At 48.7% G+C, this 22,536-nt stretch overlaps 10 protein-coding genes across 10 annotated transcripts; 7 read left to right on the plus strand and 3 right to left on the minus strand.

Moving 5' to 3' along the window:
* Positions 1-623: 623 nt before the first annotated feature.
* Positions 624-2,305, plus strand: N7519_007732 (uncharacterized protein; the record flags this gene model as incomplete). The annotated part of the gene is made up of 2 exons (XM_057294508.1): positions 624-1,215; positions 1,275-2,305. 2 exons carry the CDS (start codon positions 624-626, stop codon positions 2,303-2,305), a joined length of 1,623 nt encoding a protein of 540 aa, XP_057149319.1.
* Positions 2,306-3,380: 1,075 nt separating this feature from the next.
* On the plus strand, positions 3,381-4,820 carry N7519_007733 (uncharacterized protein; the record flags this gene model as incomplete). The annotated part of the gene is made up of 8 exons (XM_057294509.1): positions 3,381-3,407; positions 3,469-3,634; positions 3,704-3,756; positions 3,828-4,047; positions 4,102-4,152; positions 4,203-4,226; positions 4,279-4,386; positions 4,450-4,820. 8 exons carry the CDS (start codon positions 3,381-3,383, stop codon positions 4,818-4,820), a joined length of 1,020 nt encoding a protein of 339 aa, XP_057149320.1.
* A 1,139-nt stretch (positions 4,821-5,959) lies between these two features.
* N7519_007734 (uncharacterized protein) lies at positions 5,960-6,787 on the plus strand (the record flags this gene model as incomplete). The annotated part of the gene is made up of 3 exons (XM_057294510.1): positions 5,960-6,192; positions 6,278-6,500; positions 6,560-6,787. 3 exons carry the CDS (start codon positions 5,960-5,962, stop codon positions 6,785-6,787), a joined length of 684 nt encoding a protein of 227 aa, XP_057149321.1.
* A 443-nt stretch (positions 6,788-7,230) lies between these two features.
* N7519_007735 (uncharacterized protein) lies at positions 7,231-7,521 on the plus strand (the record flags this gene model as incomplete). Its single annotated transcript, XM_057294511.1, has 2 exons — positions 7,231-7,310; positions 7,383-7,521. The coding sequence occupies 2 exons, from the start codon at positions 7,231-7,233 to the stop codon at positions 7,519-7,521; spliced, it is 219 nt and encodes a 72-aa protein (XP_057149322.1).
* A 1,322-nt stretch (positions 7,522-8,843) lies between these two features.
* Positions 8,844-9,635, minus strand: N7519_007736 (DUF3716 domain-containing protein; the record flags this gene model as incomplete). The annotated part of the gene is made up of 1 exon (XM_057294512.1): positions 8,844-9,635. One exon carries the CDS (start codon positions 9,633-9,635, stop codon positions 8,844-8,846), a length of 792 nt encoding a protein of 263 aa, XP_057149323.1.
* A 920-nt stretch (positions 9,636-10,555) lies between these two features.
* optD (uncharacterized protein) lies at positions 10,556-12,978 on the plus strand (the record flags this gene model as incomplete). Its single annotated transcript, XM_057294513.1, has 3 exons — positions 10,556-10,722; positions 10,778-12,624; positions 12,683-12,978. The coding sequence occupies 3 exons, from the start codon at positions 10,556-10,558 to the stop codon at positions 12,976-12,978; spliced, it is 2,310 nt and encodes a 769-aa protein (XP_057149324.1).
* A 1,936-nt stretch (positions 12,979-14,914) lies between these two features.
* On the minus strand, positions 14,915-15,145 carry N7519_007738 (uncharacterized protein; the record flags this gene model as incomplete). Its single annotated transcript, XM_057294514.1, has 1 exon — positions 14,915-15,145. One exon carries the CDS (start codon positions 15,143-15,145, stop codon positions 14,915-14,917), a length of 231 nt encoding a protein of 76 aa, XP_057149325.1.
* Positions 15,146-16,285: 1,140 nt separating this feature from the next.
* N7519_007739 (uncharacterized protein) lies at positions 16,286-17,414 on the plus strand (the record flags this gene model as incomplete). Its single annotated transcript, XM_057294515.1, has 3 exons — positions 16,286-16,764; positions 16,812-17,034; positions 17,148-17,414. The coding sequence occupies 3 exons, from the start codon at positions 16,286-16,288 to the stop codon at positions 17,412-17,414; spliced, it is 969 nt and encodes a 322-aa protein (XP_057149326.1).
* A 693-nt stretch (positions 17,415-18,107) lies between these two features.
* N7519_007740 (uncharacterized protein) lies at positions 18,108-19,169 on the minus strand (the record flags this gene model as incomplete). The annotated part of the gene is made up of 1 exon (XM_057294516.1): positions 18,108-19,169. The coding sequence occupies one exon, from the start codon at positions 19,167-19,169 to the stop codon at positions 18,108-18,110; it is 1,062 nt and encodes a 353-aa protein (XP_057149327.1).
* A 1,260-nt stretch (positions 19,170-20,429) lies between these two features.
* Positions 20,430-22,353, plus strand: N7519_007741 (uncharacterized protein; the record flags this gene model as incomplete). Its single annotated transcript, XM_057294517.1, is given in 5 exon segments — positions 20,430-21,281; positions 21,328-21,456; positions 21,556-21,729; positions 21,831-22,182; positions 22,193-22,353. 5 exon segments carry the CDS (start codon positions 20,430-20,432, stop codon positions 22,351-22,353), a joined length of 1,668 nt encoding a protein of 555 aa, XP_057149328.1.
* Positions 22,354-22,536: the final 183 nt, after the last annotated feature.

Below are 22,536 nucleotides of genomic sequence, written 5' to 3' on the forward strand. Positions count from 1 at the left end.
ATTGGGCTAGACCTTTGTACGCAGATATACCGCCCTGCATACCGCCTCCCTTTTAAACATACTGCTATAAGAATACATAGCCTCTTTTTAGTGGTATTATTATGTATTCTTCTCCGATAGTCTTTTCATGTATCTTTTTAGTGGTCTTTTTTTGGCAGTATCCTTAGGTACATACCTTTGACTACTAAACCTTAGTGCTGGATCTCTGCCTACACGCTAACTGTATTGAGAGTGGTATACTGGTAGAACCGGCAGAATTTGGAGGGCAATAAGCCCAACATTTCAGAGATCCCACTATGCTATGCGTTTTGCGGTGGACCACTCGGTAACTTCTCCGTAGTGAAATACAGTTATTGGCTTCCAAGACATATTAATCGCGCTATTGTGGGTTGAGCTAACACTAGGAATCAATAGGTTTAGTGCGCCACATGGGTAGCACGTGGTTGCACTCCATCGAGTTTGACATGATTGGACGAGACAGATAAGACAGCTTGATACTCGTTTAGGTCAGGAACAATCTCGGCATCCATGGATGGTTCCACAGATGCCCGCAGCTTAAATGCGCGTCTCCCACCGTTATCACCAACGATCATCTTCTTCCCATTCCGGCCCTCTTCGCGATCATGGGATTCTTCCGCCGCACCTTGAGCCTGGCGGCTACGGCTACGGCTATGACTTTGGTGGTTGCAAAGCCCCATACATGTCGATCCCCACCTACTTGTCCCAGCGTCACCGTCGAGCAGGGGGTCCTCAAGGGCTTTTCCCAGAATGACACAAACGTGTTTCTAGGAATCCCCTTTGCTGAGACCACTGCCGGCGAGAACCGCTGGAAGGCTCCTAAGCCCATCACCTCGTTCCCCGAGGGTCGCTTCGAGGCCACTACTTATGGACCATCCTGTGCCCAGGCAATGTCTGGCACGGCAATCACCGACCAGAGCGAAGATTGCCTCAGTCTCAACATTTGGACCCCACAAAAGGGTGTCGATCTTCCTGTGTTCGTCTATATTTACGGCGGTGCCATGGTCACCGGGGGCAGCAGCAACGCCCAATGGCAAGGGCACAACTTTGCCCGTAATGATGTTATCTACGTCAACTTGAATTACCGCGAGAGCATCTATGCTCGCCCAATGCACCTGAGCTGCAGGGGAGAGTCCCAGAATTTTGGAATCCTGGACGTGGAGTTGGCCTTGGAGTGGATTTACAAGAACATTGAGGGTGGGTTCCTCCTTCTCTTAACTAAACCACCTTGTAGCGTTAACTAACCTAGTTGCCAGCTTTCGGTGGTGATAAGTCGCGCATCGTGCTGGGTGGCCATTCATCCGGTGGAGTGCACGTTGATCACTATCTCTGGAATCACCCAGATACCTTCCTGGCCGGCGCGATCGAGATGTCTGCCAACGCCCACTCTGGTCCTGCCTACGCACCCGCCGGTGTCGCGCTTAAGCAGGTGGTTCAGGAAATGCTGGATGCCGGCGTGACTCTGGGCTGCACGGCTGAAGACTACACTCTGGACTGCCTGCGCGCAGCAGATACTTATGCCTTCCAGACGAGCTACTTCAACTCGACCGTGAACACCTGGTTCGCACCGACGGTGGACGAGATCACCCGTTTCTCTGACTACACCGACCGCTTCGTTAAGGGCCACTACCCAACATCGCTGCCGTTGATCGTCGGCAACTCCGACCAGGAGGGCGAGATTTTCGGCTATGTCTATGGCAGCGAGAACACTAACTTTTCGTCTTGGATCCGCACTTTTGACGCCGACCTTGCCTTCCTGCCCGCGGACCAGCTCCTGGCCGCCTATAACGAATCCGACTACGCCTCTGTCTCCCTGATGAGCGGTGCCTCTTACGGCGATGCGCGCTTCCTCTGCGCGATCGACTCCCTGCTGGACATGCGCGCCGCCAAGCAACCCACCTGGATCTACCGCTGGTTCGGCAACTACTCGAACGTGCTGCCGATCCCCGATCTCGGGCCCTCGCACGGCAGCGAGGTGCCCTTTTTCCACGGCGGCAATGAGTGCTTCTCACTACTGGACGGCGTGACCGACGCGGAGCAGCAGCTGGCGGACTATATACACTCCTGGTTTGTCGCGTGGATTAAGAACCCCAGCGCTGGGCCTGGTTGGGAGCAGGCCCGACCTGTTGATGGTCCCCTGGCGCGCGTGGGCGTGCCTGGGCACGAGGAGGAGATCGTGACGAGCACGACTGGCGCGTATAACCGTCGCTGCCAGGAAGTTTACAAGCCTAACTATCCTAACTACCCAGTAGTGCAGAACCCTGTGTTGTTGGCTGGGAGTGCCTGAGTGACATTCCGACCCCATCTTGTTCTGTATAATAGAAAATTAGATCTAGAATTATTCAGAATTTCTATCCAATAGTGGACCACCACATAGTGACCCTAATGCAGGTACTACCACGGTGAGAACAGCCGAGATCTTGGAATCAGTAATTACAACTGCCTCGGCCCCACCAGTGGAGATTGCACTTATGCTGAGCGGCAAATCAAATGTTCTCCCAAGTTTTTTCGGAACACTCGGGATTTTGAAAGTTCTGACAGAGAACCTTGGAAGTTGCATTACGAAAAATAGTTTAGATCGGAACTCCCACATTCTCTATTTTCCCCACTGCGGATCTAGAAGAAATAAATATCTTCACACTCGGGTTCTTATTTTGGTCCTTGCGCAATCGATATTAATGCATATTGCGTGACGTTGATAGTCGCGGATCACTGGCCTCGAATAGACTTTGAACAGATAAAGCCATATCCATGGATATAACTCCCCGAATGGGGAGTCTTTCAAGAACCTTGGAACCTTGGAAATTTGCCGGGGTCCACTCGGGCTTGCACCGTACGATTTAAATTAACTGGCAAACTTTAAATCCATCCGAAGCCACTTGGGCAATTCTGGCAAGCACCTTCCCCTTTGGAGTCTACCTAGGTAGGTACTTAGAGGATACAGGTAATCTACCTATGGACTTAGGTACCTACGTAGAATCCATGGATTCCTTTGTAACAGATCCATGGGTCACTTGGTGGGGCACTAGTAAGTCACGATGTAAAATTCTGGTCTAATACAGTAATTGCCGACGTTTACCCTATATTCACACGTAATATTAAAAAAGAAAATACCATCCCATACAAGCTGAATCAATCTATGTACGGAGTAACTTCAACCTGCTCGAATGCTAGTTAGTGCCTTCCGAGGCAGTGGGCCTTGGAAAAGTGTCTCAGTGTATTCTCTCAATTTCGAGAATGGCTGTAGCAGATGTTCCATAGATAGTTTATAATAATAGCCTGCACATTATTTTCGGGAAAAAGCACCGTCGCGTCTTGCTTTTTCCCTCCCTCTGCGGCTTGTGACTGAGATACAAGTCAGCATGGTGCGCCCGGAACTAGGGCAAGTTGTATGCTATCTTTCCCTTCAAATTTCCCACCTAGCTTGCTAATGGATTCTCCGGTGCACAGGTGGCCTGGTATGTCTGCACAGTGGCGGCATGCATCTTCCTGATCTGTCGCCTTGTCGTCCGCCTGGGGCTCCTGAAGCGGCTTTACCTCGACGACCTGTTCGTTGTTCTGGCTGCCTTGTGTCTTATCGGCGATCTGGCAATCCAACATTATATGTTCAACCAGGGTAGGTGTTTCAAATATCGAACTGGGGGAGCAAAATTCTAGAGGACTCCACTGACGGTATCGGGCACAGGCATGTCCGAAATGGCGAATACAACCTTGGATGAGAAGATTAATATGATGAAGGTAAAACGGCCTGGGATAGGAACTATATATGTTGTACAATCATGGTTATTAATGCCTAGTTTATTCACCAGATGATCATCCCGGGCTCCACATTATACGTCACTGCGCTGTGGTTGATCAAGTCTAGCATGGTGATCTTCTACAAGCGCCTCGCAGATCGCACCCGGTATCAGATTGTGTATAACATCACACTTGGTCTCCTGGCTGCGACCTGGCTGGTGCTGTTTTTTGATATTGTTTTCAAGTGCTATCCACCCCAGCGGCAGTGGGAGGGGCTTACAAATCCTGAGTGTGAGGATGTTTCTATATCAACTACCACAAATGCAGGGACTAACGCTTTTGCAGTGACATGTCCCCAAGGACCGTCCACAGTCAATTACTGGCTCACGATACTCTGTATGGCCATATTTCCTGATTTACTTGGATTATTAACTAATTGTTGGCAGTCAACATCTTCAGTGATGTCTTCAGTAAGGTTCCGAGCTCAATTCATCTCAATCGCTTTGTTTAACCCTCAACCAGTCATATGCCTCCCCATTTCGCAAGTTGTGCGACTCAAGATGCCCAGGAAACAAAAATGGGGTGTCATCTCCGTTTTCCTCCTGGGTGGCCTTGTGGTCATCTCTAGCAGTATGTCTCTCCTCCATCTGCTCCTCTCATCTCCTTGCCATAACTAAACCACAATGTTCCCAGTTATTCGAGCAATCTACTCCCACCGCAACGAACAAATGATCACTTGCACCGTCTCCATGGTCGAAACCGCCATCGCCATCATCGCTTCTTGTCTCCCCGTCCTCCGCACCCTGGTATTCGGCTCACACTCTCGTACGGGAACCTATAGCGGCCGCCGTGGTTACGAGCTCTCACACTCTGGCGTGCACACCGGCGCACAGTCCGGCAAGCAAAATACCTCCGTCTCCGTCTCACAAAGTCACGTCGACCGCGGCGCAGATGATCTTTCGTGCCATGACTCCGAGGATGGATTGGTGAAGGATACGGCACCGGCTTCTGGGCCGGGGATTGCCGTCAGACATGAATATTTCGTGCATGAGGATCGTACATAAGGATGCACGGGCTTCTGTGAGGCTAGCTTGGGAAGCGCTCACCTAGTCGATTGTGCATCCCCACTATACGCTTATATCAAAAGAGATACTGGCTCGGGACTCAGTGATAGCGGTGCTCCACGAACCTGATAGGCGAATCGAAGAACCTCTGGCAATGAAGGGTACTATGCTCGCTGATAAGCAACCAGAGAACATTCCGGCTGGTGCCAGTCCTCATAGTTAGTCAGTGTACCCCCAGTGTACCCAAGGTCAACCTACAGTCAACCTACAGTCAACCTACAGTCAACTGCAGATAGCCACCTAGCAAGCCCTTAGCAGACACCATTACTCATAATCAGTATCGGTCTTCGAATGATCCTCTGCTCCTGTGTGTTGAAGTTAAAGCTAGAGGTATGCAAAATGGCAAGTGCAAGTGGAACCTTTCCCACTTACTATACTGAGCTTAACGAATTGATTCTACTTTATTCATTTTTCCAGTTATTAAACCTCTCGCACACATAACCTAATACATACGACCATAGGGTGTGGAAGCTTCAATGATTACTTGCTACCCCTCCTTTTCTGGCAGGTTGTATTATGGTTGGTACCTCACTATTAACGAAGCACACTAGAGAGAGAAACGAGCTAGACCTGACTATATAGAAGAAAGAGATTATCTCTAGTAAGGAGGCAGGTACTAGCAAACACAAAGCCAAATGGGGAGTGGTAGGCCCTAGGCAGCCACACCGTTAACAATGTCTGGGTAGTGGAACGAGCCACATGGAGAGTATATTACACTTCACCTGGTCATTGTTGACCCCCAAGATTCTCAACCACCGATCTCTTAATTCTTCAACCAACTCTGATTTTGCTTTTACCAGCTCCCGTTTAATCGTTATGCATACCAGTTTCCCTACGTTGGGTTTTGGGGGGGGGAACGGGCTGCAGCCAACCTCCAAGCCCGTGGCCAAGTCATCGCCAATGTCGAAAATATTTACAGGGACGTCGAACTTTACCCTTCCGCGAATATACACCCCTACCTCCTATGGATTTCTTGGCATCGATTGTCGACCTCTTGAGCTAGATGAGGATGGAAAACACCTTGAGACCCCAGCTTCCGATCCCTCCAGTCCGATTTTCTTTGAACCACAGGGTGCTGCATGGGTTCCGATGTTTGTGAAACCGACCCTAAAGTCACGGCAGACCTGAGGGAAGTCACTGATGAATGGGGGAACGCCAAAAATGATCCCTTGGTTCGGAGCCTTCATTCCCAGGTCTGGTATGTCTTTTTGGGCCTGGAGCGGATGTTCTTCCAGTTCTGCCGAGAGTTCGACCTCCAGGGAGATGGTAAATCCCACCCAAACCTTAGGCAATTGTCTGAATGGGTGAAGAGGTAAGATATTGAGGCACATTGCGACACGAGATTGGTATATTGATGTGCATTAGTAGACTATTGTGCCATCGGTTATCGCCGATAGATTCTACCCAGCTATTGGGGGATCGATGCGATGCTCGCCGGCCGCTGCCTTTGTGCCGAAGAAGTTGCTGTATCCTGAAGGAACGCCCCCACACACTCTAATCCACATCTTGATTGAACAAGAGCCTAGCGAAACGCTGACCCGGGCAGAGGTGATGATCCTTACCGCAACTATGATCACACGACTTGAAGGCGAGGATTACTCGGAGTACGACACTATGCCAGTGAGTACAGATCTAAGATACCCTTACATGAAAGCTAATATATATTAATTACAACATAGGTTATGGCTATCACGATCTTCGGGCAAATGAAGGCCCGAGTAATCGAAGCCTATTGCACCTCGCAAGTTCTAGTCATTAAGAAGACCGACCTTCTTGATTTTTCGACTAACAAAGTCACAAACAAGAATATGGACATTCTGCTTGGATTTATGTGTGCCGACCTCGTCGGAAATGCTAGAGAGCCCACAGTTCCCACGGAGACCCCAAGGTTTGTAATACTGATATAGTTGACCTGGGCAACATGCTGACCATGAATCAGAGCTCACTAAAAGCCGACAAAGTGACGGCAAGGGGTGTAACCTTGCGGAGGATGTTCCAGGAAATGAAAATGAGCCCACGAGTCGACCCAGAGGTAGAGTGAGCGCACTCGCAGAGAGTGGGCCAAAAACCAAGGTCCATGTTATAGAGTTGTTAATCACCCACCGAACTACTTCACATGCCTCTTGCATTAGAATGGCCTCATGGATTCTTTGCTTGGTGGACAAAGTAGAAACAGCACAATAACAGTCCCCGCGCAGGCACCTATTTAACCTCCCTGCCCCTTCTCAACTTAGCCTTATTTACTCTCTCTTCTCAATCCACCCTCTTTACTTGCTTCTCATCTTCAGTCAACTGTCCCATCTTCAGTCGACTATTCCATCTTCAGTCAACTGTCTCTTACCCCGTCATCATGCCGCCGCGAACACCTCCCCCCACACAGCCAGATTCGCCATACCGGCAGCAAGTAATTGCCGAGGATAACAGTATATAGTAAGAATCCCTTCCAGGTACATTCAGTTCAACGACTAACAATGATACAAGCTGTCCACTAGAGGAATCCAGTCATCATACCGTTGGGGCCCCGAGGCAAATTCCTGCCGGGGAGGCCGGGGAAGAAGATAAGAATCCCGGTCCCTGGGCAGAGTATGTAATGATGGTGCCATGGAAGGTGGCGAGGAACGCTAGGAAACTCAAGACATAAGCAATTGCCAAACTGAAGCAAGCCACTCCTATGAGGGAACCTCTCCAGAGGTCCACGACACACTACACCGGAAAACGCATGGACAAACGCATCGGCAGCAGAGCTGCAAATGTCGAATCAATCTTGATTCAGATTGCGGGAGAAGTATCACAACAAGAATGCGGAAACTGTCTCCAAAATGATGGACCTTGGGCAAAGTGTGTCCGTTACCACGACATCGATCGTGTTGTCACAGCATGTGGCAACTGTCATGGCAGAAAACTTCGCCGAGCTTGTCGTCCCTGCACGGCCTTTATCCCAACCACCACAGCCGACGACCACCAGGCGCAATTCAATGGCGTGCTCAGTATGATCAACAGTCTCAAGAAGCAGTTGGTCAATATCCAACGCACTTGTAGTAAATATGTAGGTTTCGTCCTATATAATATAGATATATATAGGATAGTGAACCCCTTCTAAATAAACTTCCGGAAAAAGCCGAATTTCATATGTCCGCTTACGAAGGTGTATAGCGCTCAGGGTTCAAACCCCAAATTAATGCCTGAGTGCCTGGATTTGGCCTGGCAGAAAAATAACGATATCTGAATTACAATTACAGAGCCCTTAATAAGCAAAGTACAACCCCGGGGCCCTGGGCCCCGGGGCCTCAACACCTGGGCAACTGGGCATACCTTAATTCTTAGGGAGGCAAGATGAAGCTTTTGATCCTATACAAACCTTGGAATGCATGCATCTCTAGTTTTAAAGGTGGTTTATAAGCCTCTATGTATGAAAGTGAAGCTTTTCCTATACAAATGCATGCATCTCGAATTTTGGAGGTGGTTTACAAGCCTCCATGTATGGGGGGAAAAGCCTCACGTTCATATACGTAGAGAGAGAGCTAGTAAAGCATCTTCGAAAACTGGCGACGCAGAGATTCGTACAGAGAAAAAGGCCTCATCTTCATACATGGAGGCTTGTAAGCACCTCCAAATCTGGAGATGCAGGTATTTGTATGGGAAGAAAGGCCTAATATTTACGCTGAATGGTAGTTACAATACAATGTAAATTGATGCCTAAAAGCGGTCTAAAATTCAGGCCAAATACAGGCATTAAGGCACCAATCACGGGTCTTGAACCCTGAGCGCTATACACCTTCGTAGTCCGCTAAACCCTGGACTACTCTGATAAATACAGACCATTTTCTTCCCGTTGAATTTGCGCGTCGGACTCCATTCTTCCCTCCATTTCCCTCCTATCCTCCATATTCTTCTTGCTCAAGAGGACTTTGCCCTATTGAGCCTCAGTCCCATGGCCGCTTGGGCGTTCATAATCTTCGCCTCTTATGCCTCATTGATCATCACCTCAACGGCCTCCATCTCTTCATCCAGCCTATCAGCGGCCATTTGTTTAGCCGCAATAGCCCCCAGTATCTCTGCCTTTCTCACAACCAGCCGGTTGTGATACTCAACTAGCTCCTCCAGCTGATTCGGTTGTTGTACTAAGGTTTGTAGCCTAACCTTAGTATAGACGGCGTTATTGATTGCCGGAGCCGGATCTTCCAGAGTCTCCGGAACATTGCTAGGGGTATCTTTGCTAGAAGAACGGCTGTTGTCCCCTGATATTCCGGCCTTTTGCGCTGCCTTGGCAAATTTGTATCGGTGGCCTACGCCTCCCCAATGGCAGTTGGCGCATTCCGGCATTGTTTTAGCAAGGCTCGGTGCAACGACACAGGAGGTGAACCGCCCATTTGCTCGCTGACAATGGTCACAATGGGCATCAATGGGCACTGAAGTGCCAACTGTCTGGGCCTCGATGTTGGCCTTCTTCTGGGCCACATGATTGTCAAAGTCGGATGGATTCCTTTCCCTTCGTAACGCTGGCTCTCTCTGTACTGGGAGTGCGAGAAGGGCATATAGCTTCTCCCAGGGCCTCTTCCTGGGTCCGACGGCCTTCTGCCATGGGCATTGCTTGGCCCGCCTGGCCCAAAAGCCGGCGCGCAGGCCATTCTCGTCCACCAGTGGTGCCTCAAAGGGTGGGTTTTGTGGCAGTGAACTCTTTGGCGACGATGAGGAAATGTCTGTTGTCTTTGTATCATCTTCTGCGCTGGGAAAGGGCATCGTGCTCTCAAGCATGCCTTGCTCAATTGGCTGCGGAAATGCCATTGCCTTTTTAATATTAGCCTCATTGGCCTCATTCACTTCAACAAGAGTGGCGTGGTCTCCAGAATGGAGAAGGGATTTCACAAGTGAAATTTAATGCTAGTGGTGTATCCCACATAGGACCGATAGATTCATCACCAGAGTCACCATCAGGCACACTTCTCACGAAATTAGATCTCTAGCATCTTGTACATAGGTGGAATGCGGCGACAAGCCAGTCAATCAGTCGCTCTGGCTTTGTTCTGGCCCCTGGCTTCTCCAGAGAATGATAGAGTTTGCTGTAGTAGATCCCGTATTGTTTCCAACTCGGAGAGCATTATTTTTTATCACTGGAAGATGTTGATTTCATGATAAGATGAGTGAGCGTCGTTTTATTTTGACAGGCAAATAAAGTAATAAACCCAAAGAGACGTCAGGCCATGGAGTCAGCCCTGGTCATTCTTATCACTTGCTCTATCTTTCGTCTGTAAGTTGAATGTAACCTTACTAAAGTACATAGGCTAGATAGACGCTTCTGGCTTTCATAGGATAACAGGATTTGACAATCTAACTAAATTTAGAGCGCTCTTGTTTTTGACACACTTTCATAGGCCCTCACAAGGGTAATAACCTATAGCCCACTCATAACCTTCCCGAATCAACAGCATTCAGGCTAATTAAACACGAAATTGGGGGCCAGTCCACCTATACTTAAGCTATCTTAAGCTATCTTAAGATAGAGAATCCACCTCCGTCGACTGCCTTATCTCTGTTTCCCCTCACTGCGCATCGGACTAAATTCGTCCCGGCTATAGCTAATTAAATCAGCCATAAAAAACGTTATTCATGGATGCCTAACCAGTGTTATTTTTACCCAGGAATGAAATGCGCTGAACTGCGCAAAGATATATACCATGTATCCCAAAAAGCCAGATACCGACACAATCAAACCTGCGCTGGTCGGAGCGGATGAAGAGGTAGTTGAAGGCCGCTTCGACGAAATCAACCTCAAACAAGACGACGAGAATAAAAATGAAGAGTTTAGCTATGAGTCACACCGCTCTCCATTTCCCGAAGGCGAGTGCCTAGCTCACTGCTGATATATATGTTCATGGACTAACAGTTACTACAGTTAGGGCTGTCGTCCCCGAGACGGATGACCCCGGTATGCCGGTCAATACGGTGCGGATGTGGCTGCTAGGAATTGTTTTCACTGTTCTAGGATCCGGTATTAACCAATTTTTTTCGCTGCGGTATCCGTCGGTTCATATTGTGGCTTTGGTAGCAGAGCTACTTGCCTATCCGATGGGTGTGTTCCTGGCGAAGACCCTCCCTCTGACATCCATCCGACTCGGGCCTTTGGGCACGTTCGTTGTCAACCCGGACAGGTCGTTTAATATCAAAGAGCACGCGCTTATCGTTATTATGAGCAATGTGTCTTTTGGATATGCCTCAGCAGACGCGACGAACATTATCCAAGCTGCCAGCAAAAACTTTTACAACTTTAATCTCAAACCCGGCTTCTACGTGCTCATAGTTCTCGTCGCACAACTTCTTGGATTTGGCGTCGCAGGTCTTGCGGCTCCGTGGCTCGTCGAACCGGCTCGCATCGTCTGGCCAGGTGTCTTATCCAACTGTGCCATGCTAGAGACGTTACATTCACGAGCGAACTATATCGCAGACGGGTGGCGCATAACCCGTCTCCGATTCTTCATATATATCATGAGTGGTGCCTTTGTCTGGTACTTCTTCCCTGGTCTTATGTTCACCGCACTATCATATTTCACTTGGGTTTGCTGGATCGCACCAAAGAACGTCATCGTCAACCATCTCTTCGGCATGCAAACAGGTCTCGGTCTGAGTCCAATTACCTTTGACTGGAGCCAGATCGCTTACAACACCAACCCTCTCCTATCGCCATCATGGGCTGCGTTGAATGTCTTCGCCGGCTTTGCGTTCTTCTACTGGATTGTCACCCCCGCCCTCTACTACACCAATACCTGGTTCACGGCTTATCTCCCACTCATGACAGCCGACGTATACGACAACACGGGCGCTATCTACAACACGGCTCGAGTCATTTCTACGGATAATACTCTAGATACGGTGGCTTACCAAAGGTACTCACCTCCATACCTGAGCGCAACCTTTGCCTTCGTATACGGACTTTCATTTGCTGCCATAACCTCGGTGCTCTCGCACATCGCCCTGTGGCACAGTCGCGACTTGTGGGCAGCTCTCAGAGGCCGGAATAAGCTCGATATTCACGCCCGGCTCATCCGTGCCTCGTACCGCCGTACGCCGTGGTACTGGTACGCCGGCATAATCGTGGTTATCATGGCAATGGCCATCGCGCTAGTCGAAGTCTATGGGACTAAACTTCCAGTTTACGGCGTATTCCTAGCCTTGGTCATCCCAGTTGTGTACATGATTCCCTGCGGTATTGTACAGGGCATTACGAACGTGGATGCGAATCAGCTGAACGTTTTGGCCGAGTTCATTGGCGGATACATGTTCGAAGGAAAGCCACTGGCGAATATGATCTTCAAGATCATTTCGACGGATGTCGTGGGCCAAGGTGTTTACTTCGCTATGGATATGAAATTGGCTCACTATTTGAAAGTGCCGCCACGTACCTGTTTCATGGCGCAGTTCGTAGCCACTATCCTGGGCGCACTCACCCAGGCTGGTGTTACACTTTGGATGCTTGGTAATATTTCGGGGATTTGCGAATCTGACCAGGCAGATGGGTTTACTTGCCCCAATGGCCGGACTGTGTATTCTTCGTCTGTTATTTGGGGTCTTGTTGGGCCTGGTCGGCTCTACTCCGCGGGCAAGATCTACTCTCCTCTGCTGCATTTCTTCTGGATCGGTGCTATCGCTCCTGTTGTGACTTTCCTCCTCTACCGTTATACTAGACGGCAGTTTTGGAAGTATATCAACTGGCCACTCATCTTTGTCGGAACTTATAACGTCCCACCTGGTATGTGCCGCAATTTGCAAGTGCCCCGTTTTTCTAACCGCTAACTCGAGACTTTTAGCCACCGGAATCAACTATTCCAGCTGGGCGTTGGTCAACTTCGCCTTCAATCACTTCATTAAACGCCGGTTCTTTGCTTGGTGGACTAAGTACAACTATATCTTGGCAGCTGCACTTGATACAGGTCTTGCGCTTAGTGGCATTGTCATTTTCTTTTGCATCTCATACCCTGGTGCGACTTTCCCTGACTGGTGGGGGAATAATGTGTACCTGAATACTGCAGATGCCCAGGGTGTACCATACATGCCGATGCCGGCTGTTGGGTATTTCGGGCCTGCTAATGGAACGTGGAGTTGAGGCCAGTGGGAACACCAACCATGGTAAGAAACTCGGCGCGAAATTCAAACAAGCCTCGGAATGTTCGCTGTCACATAGTCCTTATTGCATCGTTGGCTAAGAAGATTTATATCTTTACTAAGGCTATTGCGGTGAAGGAGCCTTTAGTCAAGACCACATATATGTATACCCCGGAATGGCGATATGTCTCGCTCCATCTCTGTAATTAATCTGTCGAAATGCCTCTTCAACAGAGGTAGTCTATATTTGTTGCTCGAGTAATCGAGCCCACGTAGCTATTCCCAGGGTAGCAGTATGTTAAGCAATTAGGATGAGAATAGCTTTGGCTGCATTTGTTTCCTAGAACTATTTAATACTGTATGGGTCAAGATATACAGGCTTTTATGTATTGGGGAATGTCCGATAATCTGCTAGTATTCACCTTCCATAGGCTCTAAACCAGCACTCTATGCGATGGGAAAGTAAACAAAGTGGGTGGATTGAAAGAAAGTACAAATTCAAGTTGGACGGGGAACATTGTAAGAACCCCCGGTGCCCGCTGTTTATCCAGCAGGGAACAAAAACAAAGTGAAGAGAAAGCAAAAAATAAAAAATAAAAAATAAAAAATAAAAAATAAAAAATAAAAAATAAAAAATAAAAAATAAAAAATAAAAAATAAAAAATAAAAAATAAAAAATAAAAAATAAAAAATAAAAAATAAAAAATAAAAAATAAAAAATAAAAAATAAAAAATAAAAAATAAAAAAGAAAGAAAAGCCAGCTTTTGCCCGAATCAAGTGTGTTGGATGTTGACGAATTGCTCCTTAATAGTGCTCAGTATTCCGAGAATTCGGTCGCATTGCGCCTTATGGTAGTCGAGAAGATAGCAAAGGAGGCAATTGGTACACTCCTGCTGGGAGACTTCTCCCACAATCTGAATTAGGATTGGTTCAACGTTTGTAGCCCGGCTACCAATGCGCTCGTCGAGTCGCTTTCTAGTGTAGTTCGTGATAGATCGCTATAGTGGCTCTCCGCCAGCCACTACACTAGTTAGTAGGGTAATGGTTTTCGTTTTGGGCATTCGCGTAGCGTGGGCCACTTTCCACGGTAGCTTAATTACGTATATGGGCTAGGGGCTAGGATTCAAATCAGACCCCCTAGCGGTTTCTAACTAGGACCTCTAGAGGAGCCCCGATAGAGTGTTATCCTGTTTATTTCGCGGGTAAGCTTATTTTGTCGTTAGCTATTAAACTGAAAGAATGTATCTAGAGGAGATGCTTACTATAAGTCGTCGCTAGGGGCGGTCGCCTACTAGCGGTTGGGCAGGTTCGCCTAGGATACGGCTATGGTGGGCTAGGATAGGGGTGGTGTCTCCGGCATATTGTGTGGATTCAAAAGGAAAAGCTGGAATACTGAGCCGAGCTGATGAGGACCTGATTGTCAAGACGAAACAGTGAGAAGTGCAGCTAAGATAGCAACTTGGGAGAAATGAAGATGAGACAGTAACTGGAAGAAGTGAGGAAGGGTAACCGAGAGAAGTGCAGATGAGACAGGGTCCACTGAGCTCGGTTGTTTCTTGAGTGTGGCGCCGTGATTGCAGTCAAATGTTCAATAATAAGCCACTTGATACAATGCTGGACCCTGATGAAGAAGCTGTCATGGTAGGAGCAGCCGATGTAGTGGGATGGAGACATCCTTCTGATATCGGTAAAGGCACTTTGAGTTTGCGTAGATATCGAAAATTTTCCCAAAGTGTGATCCTGCCTTGAGATCCTTCGGAAACGCAACTTCGAGCCAGGAAACTCCATAGTAGGTCAAAAATGCTTTCCTCCATCGCGTAGCTCGTTCTGATTATTGTTTGAACATCATCATAATCACTTCAATGTCCGTAACAATGCCCCCTCCGTGGGCGACTCCATCTCTGTTTGTTTCCTGGACGGCGTCTGGATCACGAGGCTATCCGGCCCATTCATCGAGTACATTGTGTCGCTGAGCCAAGATAGAATCAACGATACGGTCGAATCTTGCCATTCTCTTTTGTAGGTCTTTGATTTCCTTTTCATTCTTTTCATGTTTTGTAATGGCTGTGTCCAATCGAGATAAAATGGCGAGGCCCTTAGGATTGCTGATTCTTGGGGTTGAAGTGTCTGTGGTCAGGTCGTCTGATCGGACAAGTTCTGTTGCCATGGTTTGGAAATTTTTGGTTGCTTGAGGTTTGGCGAAGGGTGATGTCTGTCAAGGAATAGGTGCTGATAAGTAAATATTCATTTAAGGGAAGAGGGATGTTAGACATACTTCAGCAGGCGAAGAGTCTGTAGTGCTAGGTCAATGGCTTTTTCTGCGATGACATTATCTGATTAAGTGAGGTTAGAATCGATTTTAACAAAGGTCAGGATCAGATGAGACTGGGATGAGACTAAGATAGGGAAAGATAAGCTGACTAGGTCTAGGGCTGAAGTTACGCATTTAGCATTTTGGAAGGAGCTACTGATACCCCCAATTCGCTCGGACTGATCATTTAGCAATGTGTCTTGGCAGCACTGGATATAGTGGCAGACCTCACAGATGAGGTTAAGACATATAGTTATGCAGATGTGATACGTGTTGAAAGCATATTATAAGAAGCCGCAGTAGTATTCCGCGTTTTGAAGCTGAAGCCCTTGGCGACCAGTGTGACCTCCGCTGGCCATCAACTCACGATTGTTCCTGGGCCATATGATCCACAAGGGGCAGATTGTTCTTAATCCCCGTTTTCTGTATACAAGCTCGGCTAATCCAGATGATCCAATGAGCTACTCGCCAAAGGCCTGCTTGGATGCTTCGCTGGGCATGCTGAACATCCATCTACTCTTGCTTGAATGCCTTTACTTTACGGTACTAAACGCCTTGGCCTTTAGTTGGCAAAATGACGTTTATTGAATATTAACAATAAGAAAAGAGTCCGCTGTGCTTCGTCTTGTCCGTTTGGAGTTTAACTGATGGAATGACGATATAAGAACTTCAAAGGACGAAAATGGATGTCAGTATAAGGAAGAATGAAATTGTCGAAGGGGCAACATAAAGATCGCTGTTCAAACTTGGAGGGCTTCAAACTGGGATATGACCTTAGGCCCTAAACAGGAACCTAGCATTTTTTTGTTATGGCCTGGTGGAAATATGCCGTATTCCTTCCGTCAGAGGGAGCTATATGTGACGACGTCATGTGAGACAAGCGCACGTGCTGACGGCCAACTATGTCCCAGGCTTCTTTTTTCATGACCTCCCAGCTCTGAGGTCAGCCCACAACATCTGTCTCTCAACCTCGCTCCTTATTCAGTGTTTTTCATTATGGCTTCTTCCGTTGTTGATCCCTCTCCTGCTGACCCGGCGCAGGAACCCGTTCCCTCAAGAGACAAGTACAAGCAGGCGGCGCGATCTATCATCCTAGCACTTGAGTCTCGGTCTAAGCCTGCCTATACGCACACCGAGCTCGCTCAATTTCGAGTCTCCGTTCGCTCATTCGATCCAGAGGTTCCAAAATTCACCGATTCCGAAACTTGTCTCTTCCTACCTCTCACCCAGGAGCAGATTAACGAATACAAACTCGATAAAAAGGTGCTTACCAAGGACGAGGATCGCTATCTCCACAGATTCGAGGACACTTTTGATGAATTCCCGCAAACTTACCCGGTCCGGCAGGATTGCCGGATGTGGGACAGAGCTCGTCAAATCCAATTCTCTCTTGAAATCTTCGAATCATGCTTTAAGAATGCAGTGGATGAGGACACTATTTCAATAGAAGAAGCCTCATACTGGGCTAATATCAGGTGAGTCTCGTTCTATAGTCTATTAATTAGTCACTAATAACTATTAGGGCTGAGGACTCTTTCTACCAAGGTCCACAAGGAATGAGATTGGGTCTTAAACTCGGACATTCGATGCCTGCAGCCCTTCCAAGATGGTACACGGTTTCTACCTGCCAATGGCTCGACGAAAATCTAAAGACCAGTCGCCCTCACATCAAGCTTGTGACCCTCACTGGCGCAGAGGCGAAAGAAAACGAACTACTCCATGGCGAGCTAGGGCCTATTGCAAATGTAATCCAATGCCGCCTCAACCAGCCAGAGTTCTAGAATGCCTGGATCTTCCCGGTCTGTCTAAGACCTGTAATTCCCTATGCTATGACGAAATAGCGCTGATTATGCTATAGGTACTTATGCTTTCTTTCTTTGGGCCGAGGCATGGTCGCATCCTGCAGGCTAAACTTGACAATTCTGGCACTCTAAAAGACTGGTCCTCCCCGATTTACAATTTCGTGCACAGCAATGAAAAGATCAAACATTTCGTCCGTTACAACAATTGCAAACCCCAAGATGGTAAAGAGTTTGAGCCATCTCCTCATGTTCAGTATCAAGCTTCGCTCCTCAAAAAAGGATTTCAGCTACTAGATAAAAAAGAACTCCCTATTCGAGTTTGATTCTACCGCATTATATAACGGACTTAAAATGCGCTGTTAATTAATAGCTGGTTATCCTACATCCTACGGCAGTGTATAGCCGTCAGTGCGCCATGTTGTATTTTGCAGAACATTTCCTAAATCTAGTTCATGTGTATTTTATTAACCATAGATATTGATAGAAATTGGCACTATAGAAATCGAGATATTGTAGATGTTGAGACATCGATGTTTTATATAGGGAAGTTCCCGTTTATAAATTAAGCCTTTCCTTTTGCCCCTTTCTACTATCTACCGAATAAGTTAGGGGAGAGAGAAGATATCTATATAAATAAATATCTAAGGAGCCCACTAAAAAGGACCACTAAAAAGATATATGAAAAGACTATCAGGGAGGACTACCTAAGAAGACCATTAAAAAGACTACAGCTGCATGAGCAAAGTCTTGCCCTGGGCAGAGGGGCTTATTAGTTACGATCAAAAGTCTTCGCTAAACCATACTTCATCCTGAATTACACATGGTGTATATCCCTTATTGACCTCCCTCCTTGAAAACATTTACTCCATTTAATCCAACCAACAAAATCTATAAGAGGGAATTTTTCAAAAACCCTAGGTAGGTACGGTACCTAAGAAAGAACCTGAGCCTTTTTCAACCACGCATGCGCCTCCTCATAAATCCCCTGCGCAATCTCCTCCCGCTTCCTCCTACTATTACCCCCCCTTCTTCCGTGGGCTCGCATGAGTAAACCCATGCGGACACCCTCTCGCCAACGTCCACTTATACCTGCCCACCTCAAAGTCCTCCTCCTGCTCAACCCCGACTCTATCCTCCAGTCCGGCCAACCCATGAATCATCTGCTGCGTCTCCAACCGGAGCATATCCCACTGTGCCCCAATCATATAAATCCACGGCGGCAGCTCATCCTTCCCCGCATACACTGGGCTGAGTAGTGGATCCCTCCGATTCTGCCCTACACTCACATACCCCCAGTCCAGCCACCAGGACGTCCTTTCCAGATTATCCGTCGGACCACCTTTATATGGTCTCGCATCCAGCTTTTCATTAGGTGGGTGGCCGAAATCCACAATAGGGTAGTATACCACCGCTGCTTTGATCAGGCCTTTGAGACCGGGGAGTTGCGAGACAGAGAGCGCGAGGTTCCCGCCTGCGCTGAAGCCGCCGATGGAAATGCGCGAATGGTCAATTGGGAGGGAGTCATCTGCTAAGACGCACTTGGCGACCTCGGCAACGTCAAAAGTGGCTGTTGGGAAGGGGTGGAGCGGCGCCTTGCGGTAGTTGAGGCTGACAACTAGCATTCCGGTGCGATTGGCCCAGGCGCTGCAAAAGGTGTCGTCGACGCTGGCGTCGCACATCACGAAGCCGCCGCCATGGACGTTCAGGTAGAGTGGGAGCAATTGGCGCTGGGCGGGGTTGTATGAACGCGGGTAGAAGATGCGTGTTTCCAGAGTTGGGCGGCAGGCATAGCGCTTAGTGAGGGTTGGTTGGGTGCCCGGTTGAGGGGGCTTGACGAGGCGGAGGTAGAGGAAGTAGAGGTTGGCGAGGGATTTGAGCAGCCAGAGTTGGAGGAAACAATTTATCCGGTGGGAGAGAGATAATCGCTCTTTTGAGAGAGGAGGAATAGGTTTTTCCATCACTATTTTATCCTTGTCCGGATTCTCAATCATTGGACTGGGCGGTGGAGGTGGAGGAGGAGGGTGGAAGGAAGAATCGAGGTGTTCGCGGAGCAGGGTTAGTCGGGCGAGGGCTGTCATGGATGAATTTGTTGGGATGCAGCGAGGGAGACTAGTACGTATTCGTCATAGCATCAACCGTACTCATCGCTCTGTTGGGCATGTCGAGTTCTTTGTTTTATAAACTTTAGGCCAGCCGCACCAAGCCCTTCTCCCACCTGTCTCGATTCAGCCTCGCGAAAAGCGATATCAAATCGCCGTATCTTAGTTCTCCCCATCGCATATATTTACGTAATTACCCGATTATCCTCCGAAACTAATGTGGTGAGATTGGGTTTGGCCCCAAAACCCTAAGACCCACGATGCATTGGTCAATCATTCCCGGTGGGGCGTCAGCAATTAGCTCGGCTCCCGGGCCCCCGGGCCCACACCGGAGAGTCGTCCCGAACCGTCCGGGCCGAAGTGGGCCTGGACCAACCGTGTTCTGTCTCACCTCATCCATGGATGACTCCAGGGCTTCCACCTGCGCAAGGTTGTGGGTGATGTTCCAAGGTTATTTATGGCATACCGGGATGTATGCTGATCTATAATTTTAGCGTCTCAGCCCGCTACCGATAAGAAGAGGACTCTGGCACAGGTGAAACCGATCCCACCAACAGACTGGCCTCTCAGTCTTGACTCCTTTTTGGCCCGATCTTACCAGGTCTTTGATGGTTAGCAAATCCCGATATTTTCAGACGATTCACCGGGGCCCATCCTGCAATGTACAAACTATTTGGCAGACCGTACTGGTACCGTAGTTCCCACTAATTGATGTCTCCACTTGGATTGAGACCAACCGAAATTTCACAATCGGGGTTGGTTTTAATGCCTACATTTACTCCGTACAACGCTCCAGAGTTCACTCGGTAGTTGACAGTTGTTGGGTAAAATCAGCCGTGCTTGTCAGATGCCAAGAGGCCAACACTGTGGGAAGGATTTTTTCACGGCAGCAGATAGGTGGATATTCTTCTTATATCGGCATTACCCGTAAGCACTAGATGATCGTGTCATTCAAAGGTGAGGGCCAGTTACTGGCCTCTTTGTGCCGGCTTACGCTTGCATACGAAAGCAGCCCTTCAGACAGAAGGTAATGGCGGGAGAATGGTGGGGCCAGCTACGGATCGCAGTAGCAAATAGACTGTAGCAGTGACCGACAGGGAGATGTACGACCATCGGTCACTACATACCTCGAGCGTCCTCACAGCCAAGTCGTCGCAGAGTTTACCAACCTACCTATGTTAACTCTCACCCAACAACCACGACCCCTCCACCTCTATTCTCCATTCGTGACTGTCTGTCATGGCTTCCACCCCGCCCGGTGCTGAGCAACCCACAATGAGCAACAAACGTCCAGCGACAACCTCTCTATTAGAAGGGAAAGCAGACAAAGAAGACAGCCTGGACAGGCCAATCTCCTCCTCACAAGATGAAAACGAGAAACCGCAACCAAAATCTCTCAAGTTCAAGCTCACGGTCTTCTTTCTGGCTCTCGTAACGGTCGTCGGCTCCATGGACGCCGTAATAGTTGGCTCCGCACTGGCAGCCATAGCGCAAGACCTCCAAAGCAGCAGCGTCGAGTCCTTCTGGGTCGGGACGTCCTTCCTCCTCTCGCAAACAGTCACGATCCCGCTCTACGGCACGACGAGCGAAATCTTCGGCCGCAAGTGGCCCATCCTTATCGCGATATCCATCTTCCTCCTCGGCAGCATTCTCTGCGCCACCGCGCAAACCATTACATGGCTGATCGGCGCGCGTGTAGTGCAAGGCATCGGCGCAGGAGGCATGATCCAGCTAGTGCAGGTCATCCTGTCTGATATATCGACGATGAGCGAGCGAGGTCTCTACATGGCCATCGCAGCGTTCGCATGGTCGCTAGGAACAAACATTGGGATCCCGATTGGGGGTGCCATTGGGGAGAGGACGACCTGGCGGTGGATCTTTTACATCAATATCCCCGTTTGTGTGATTTGTATCGTGGGGTTGCTGTATGCGTTGCAGTTGCAGCATGATACGTCGTCGTTTGTCAAGAAGCTGGGGATGTTGGACTGGGCGGGACTGGGTGTGTTCACTTGCGCGTCGACGCTGTTCCTGGTCGGGTTGACGTCGGGGGGGTGTTTCGCATCCGTGGGATTCGGCCGCTGTCCTGGTTCCGTTGGTTCTGGGCGTGGTACTCTTCCCTGTCTTTATCTTTACGCAGTGGCGCGTGTCGAAGAGGCCCATGATGCCGCTGCGGATCTTTAATGATCGCTCTGCGATTGTCGGCTTCGTGACGAGCTTTCTGCACGGGTTGGTGTTTTGGTGTCTGACTTATTATATGATTGTGTTTGTACGTCTTCTTCCTCTCCATTTCATTCATTCCTTCTCTCTCATTCCTACCCCTCTTAACCCCGCAACATTGACTGACACCAGTTATCTAATACAACAGTTCCTCGGTGCTCTCCAACACTCCGTCCTCCACGCTTCTCTGGAGACAATGACCTGTATCGCCTACTCCGCCCCTGCAGGCCTCGTAGCCAGCATGCTTGTCAAACGCACCCAGCACTTTAAATACATCATCGTGGTGGGATGGGCTCTCCTCGCAGCCGGAATGGGGACAAACGTATGTACCTCCCTCTTCTCCCTTCTCTTTCGCAACTACACTCCCAAATAGAAGCCTTCCAGCAACAGAATAAGAATACTAACATAATATAAAATACAAAGATAACAATGCACCCCGATTCCAGCAAAGCCATGCTATACGGCCCCCGCGTCCTCATATCCCTGGGCGGCGGCCTCCTCTTTCCAACGCCCATCTTCGCCGTACAAGCCCGCCAACACGGCGACGACATCGGCATCGCAACGTCCATTCAGGTCTTTACACGCAGTATGGGGACTGCCTTTGGCGTGGGGCTGGGAGGCGTCATCTTCCAGAATCAGTGGAGTAAGGAAGTGGATTCTGCTGTGACGGCTGGACGCATACCTCATGACTTGATTGTGGGTAGTAATGTGGCAGAGACGGCGTATGAGGTTATCCGGAAGTTCCCCGAAGCGGTTCAGGAGGCTTATCGGGGGGGTCTATGCAGATAGTTTGGCGACTATGTGGTATGTTATGATGGGGTTGTCAATTGCGGGCTTCGTGGTTAGTTTGGTGGGTAGAAATGATGTTATTAGCGGGGGATTGACAGGGAAGCAAAATTTTAAGGATGAGAAGAAGGGAGATTTGGAGGGAGGTAGGTCAGGTTAGAGGGTCTTATCTGGCTGATTCGGTGTTTTGTTTTGTTTTGTTTGCCCGTTTTGTTAGATTGGGTAGTACTATATCAATCATGGATGCCATGGGTTATAAATACAGACCTCGGGAGTTGGATATCATCTCATCTCATCTCATCTTTGGTCTCTACTCCACGGCTGTGGATGAGATGGCTTTTAT

This window comes from Penicillium mononematosum (assembly GCF_028829835.1).
Source record: "Penicillium mononematosum strain IBT 11891 chromosome Unknown utg000003l:1.0-8172316.0:1.0-8177699.0, whole genome shotgun sequence".
NCBI lineage: Eukaryota > Fungi > Ascomycota > Eurotiomycetes > Eurotiales > Aspergillaceae > Penicillium > Penicillium mononematosum.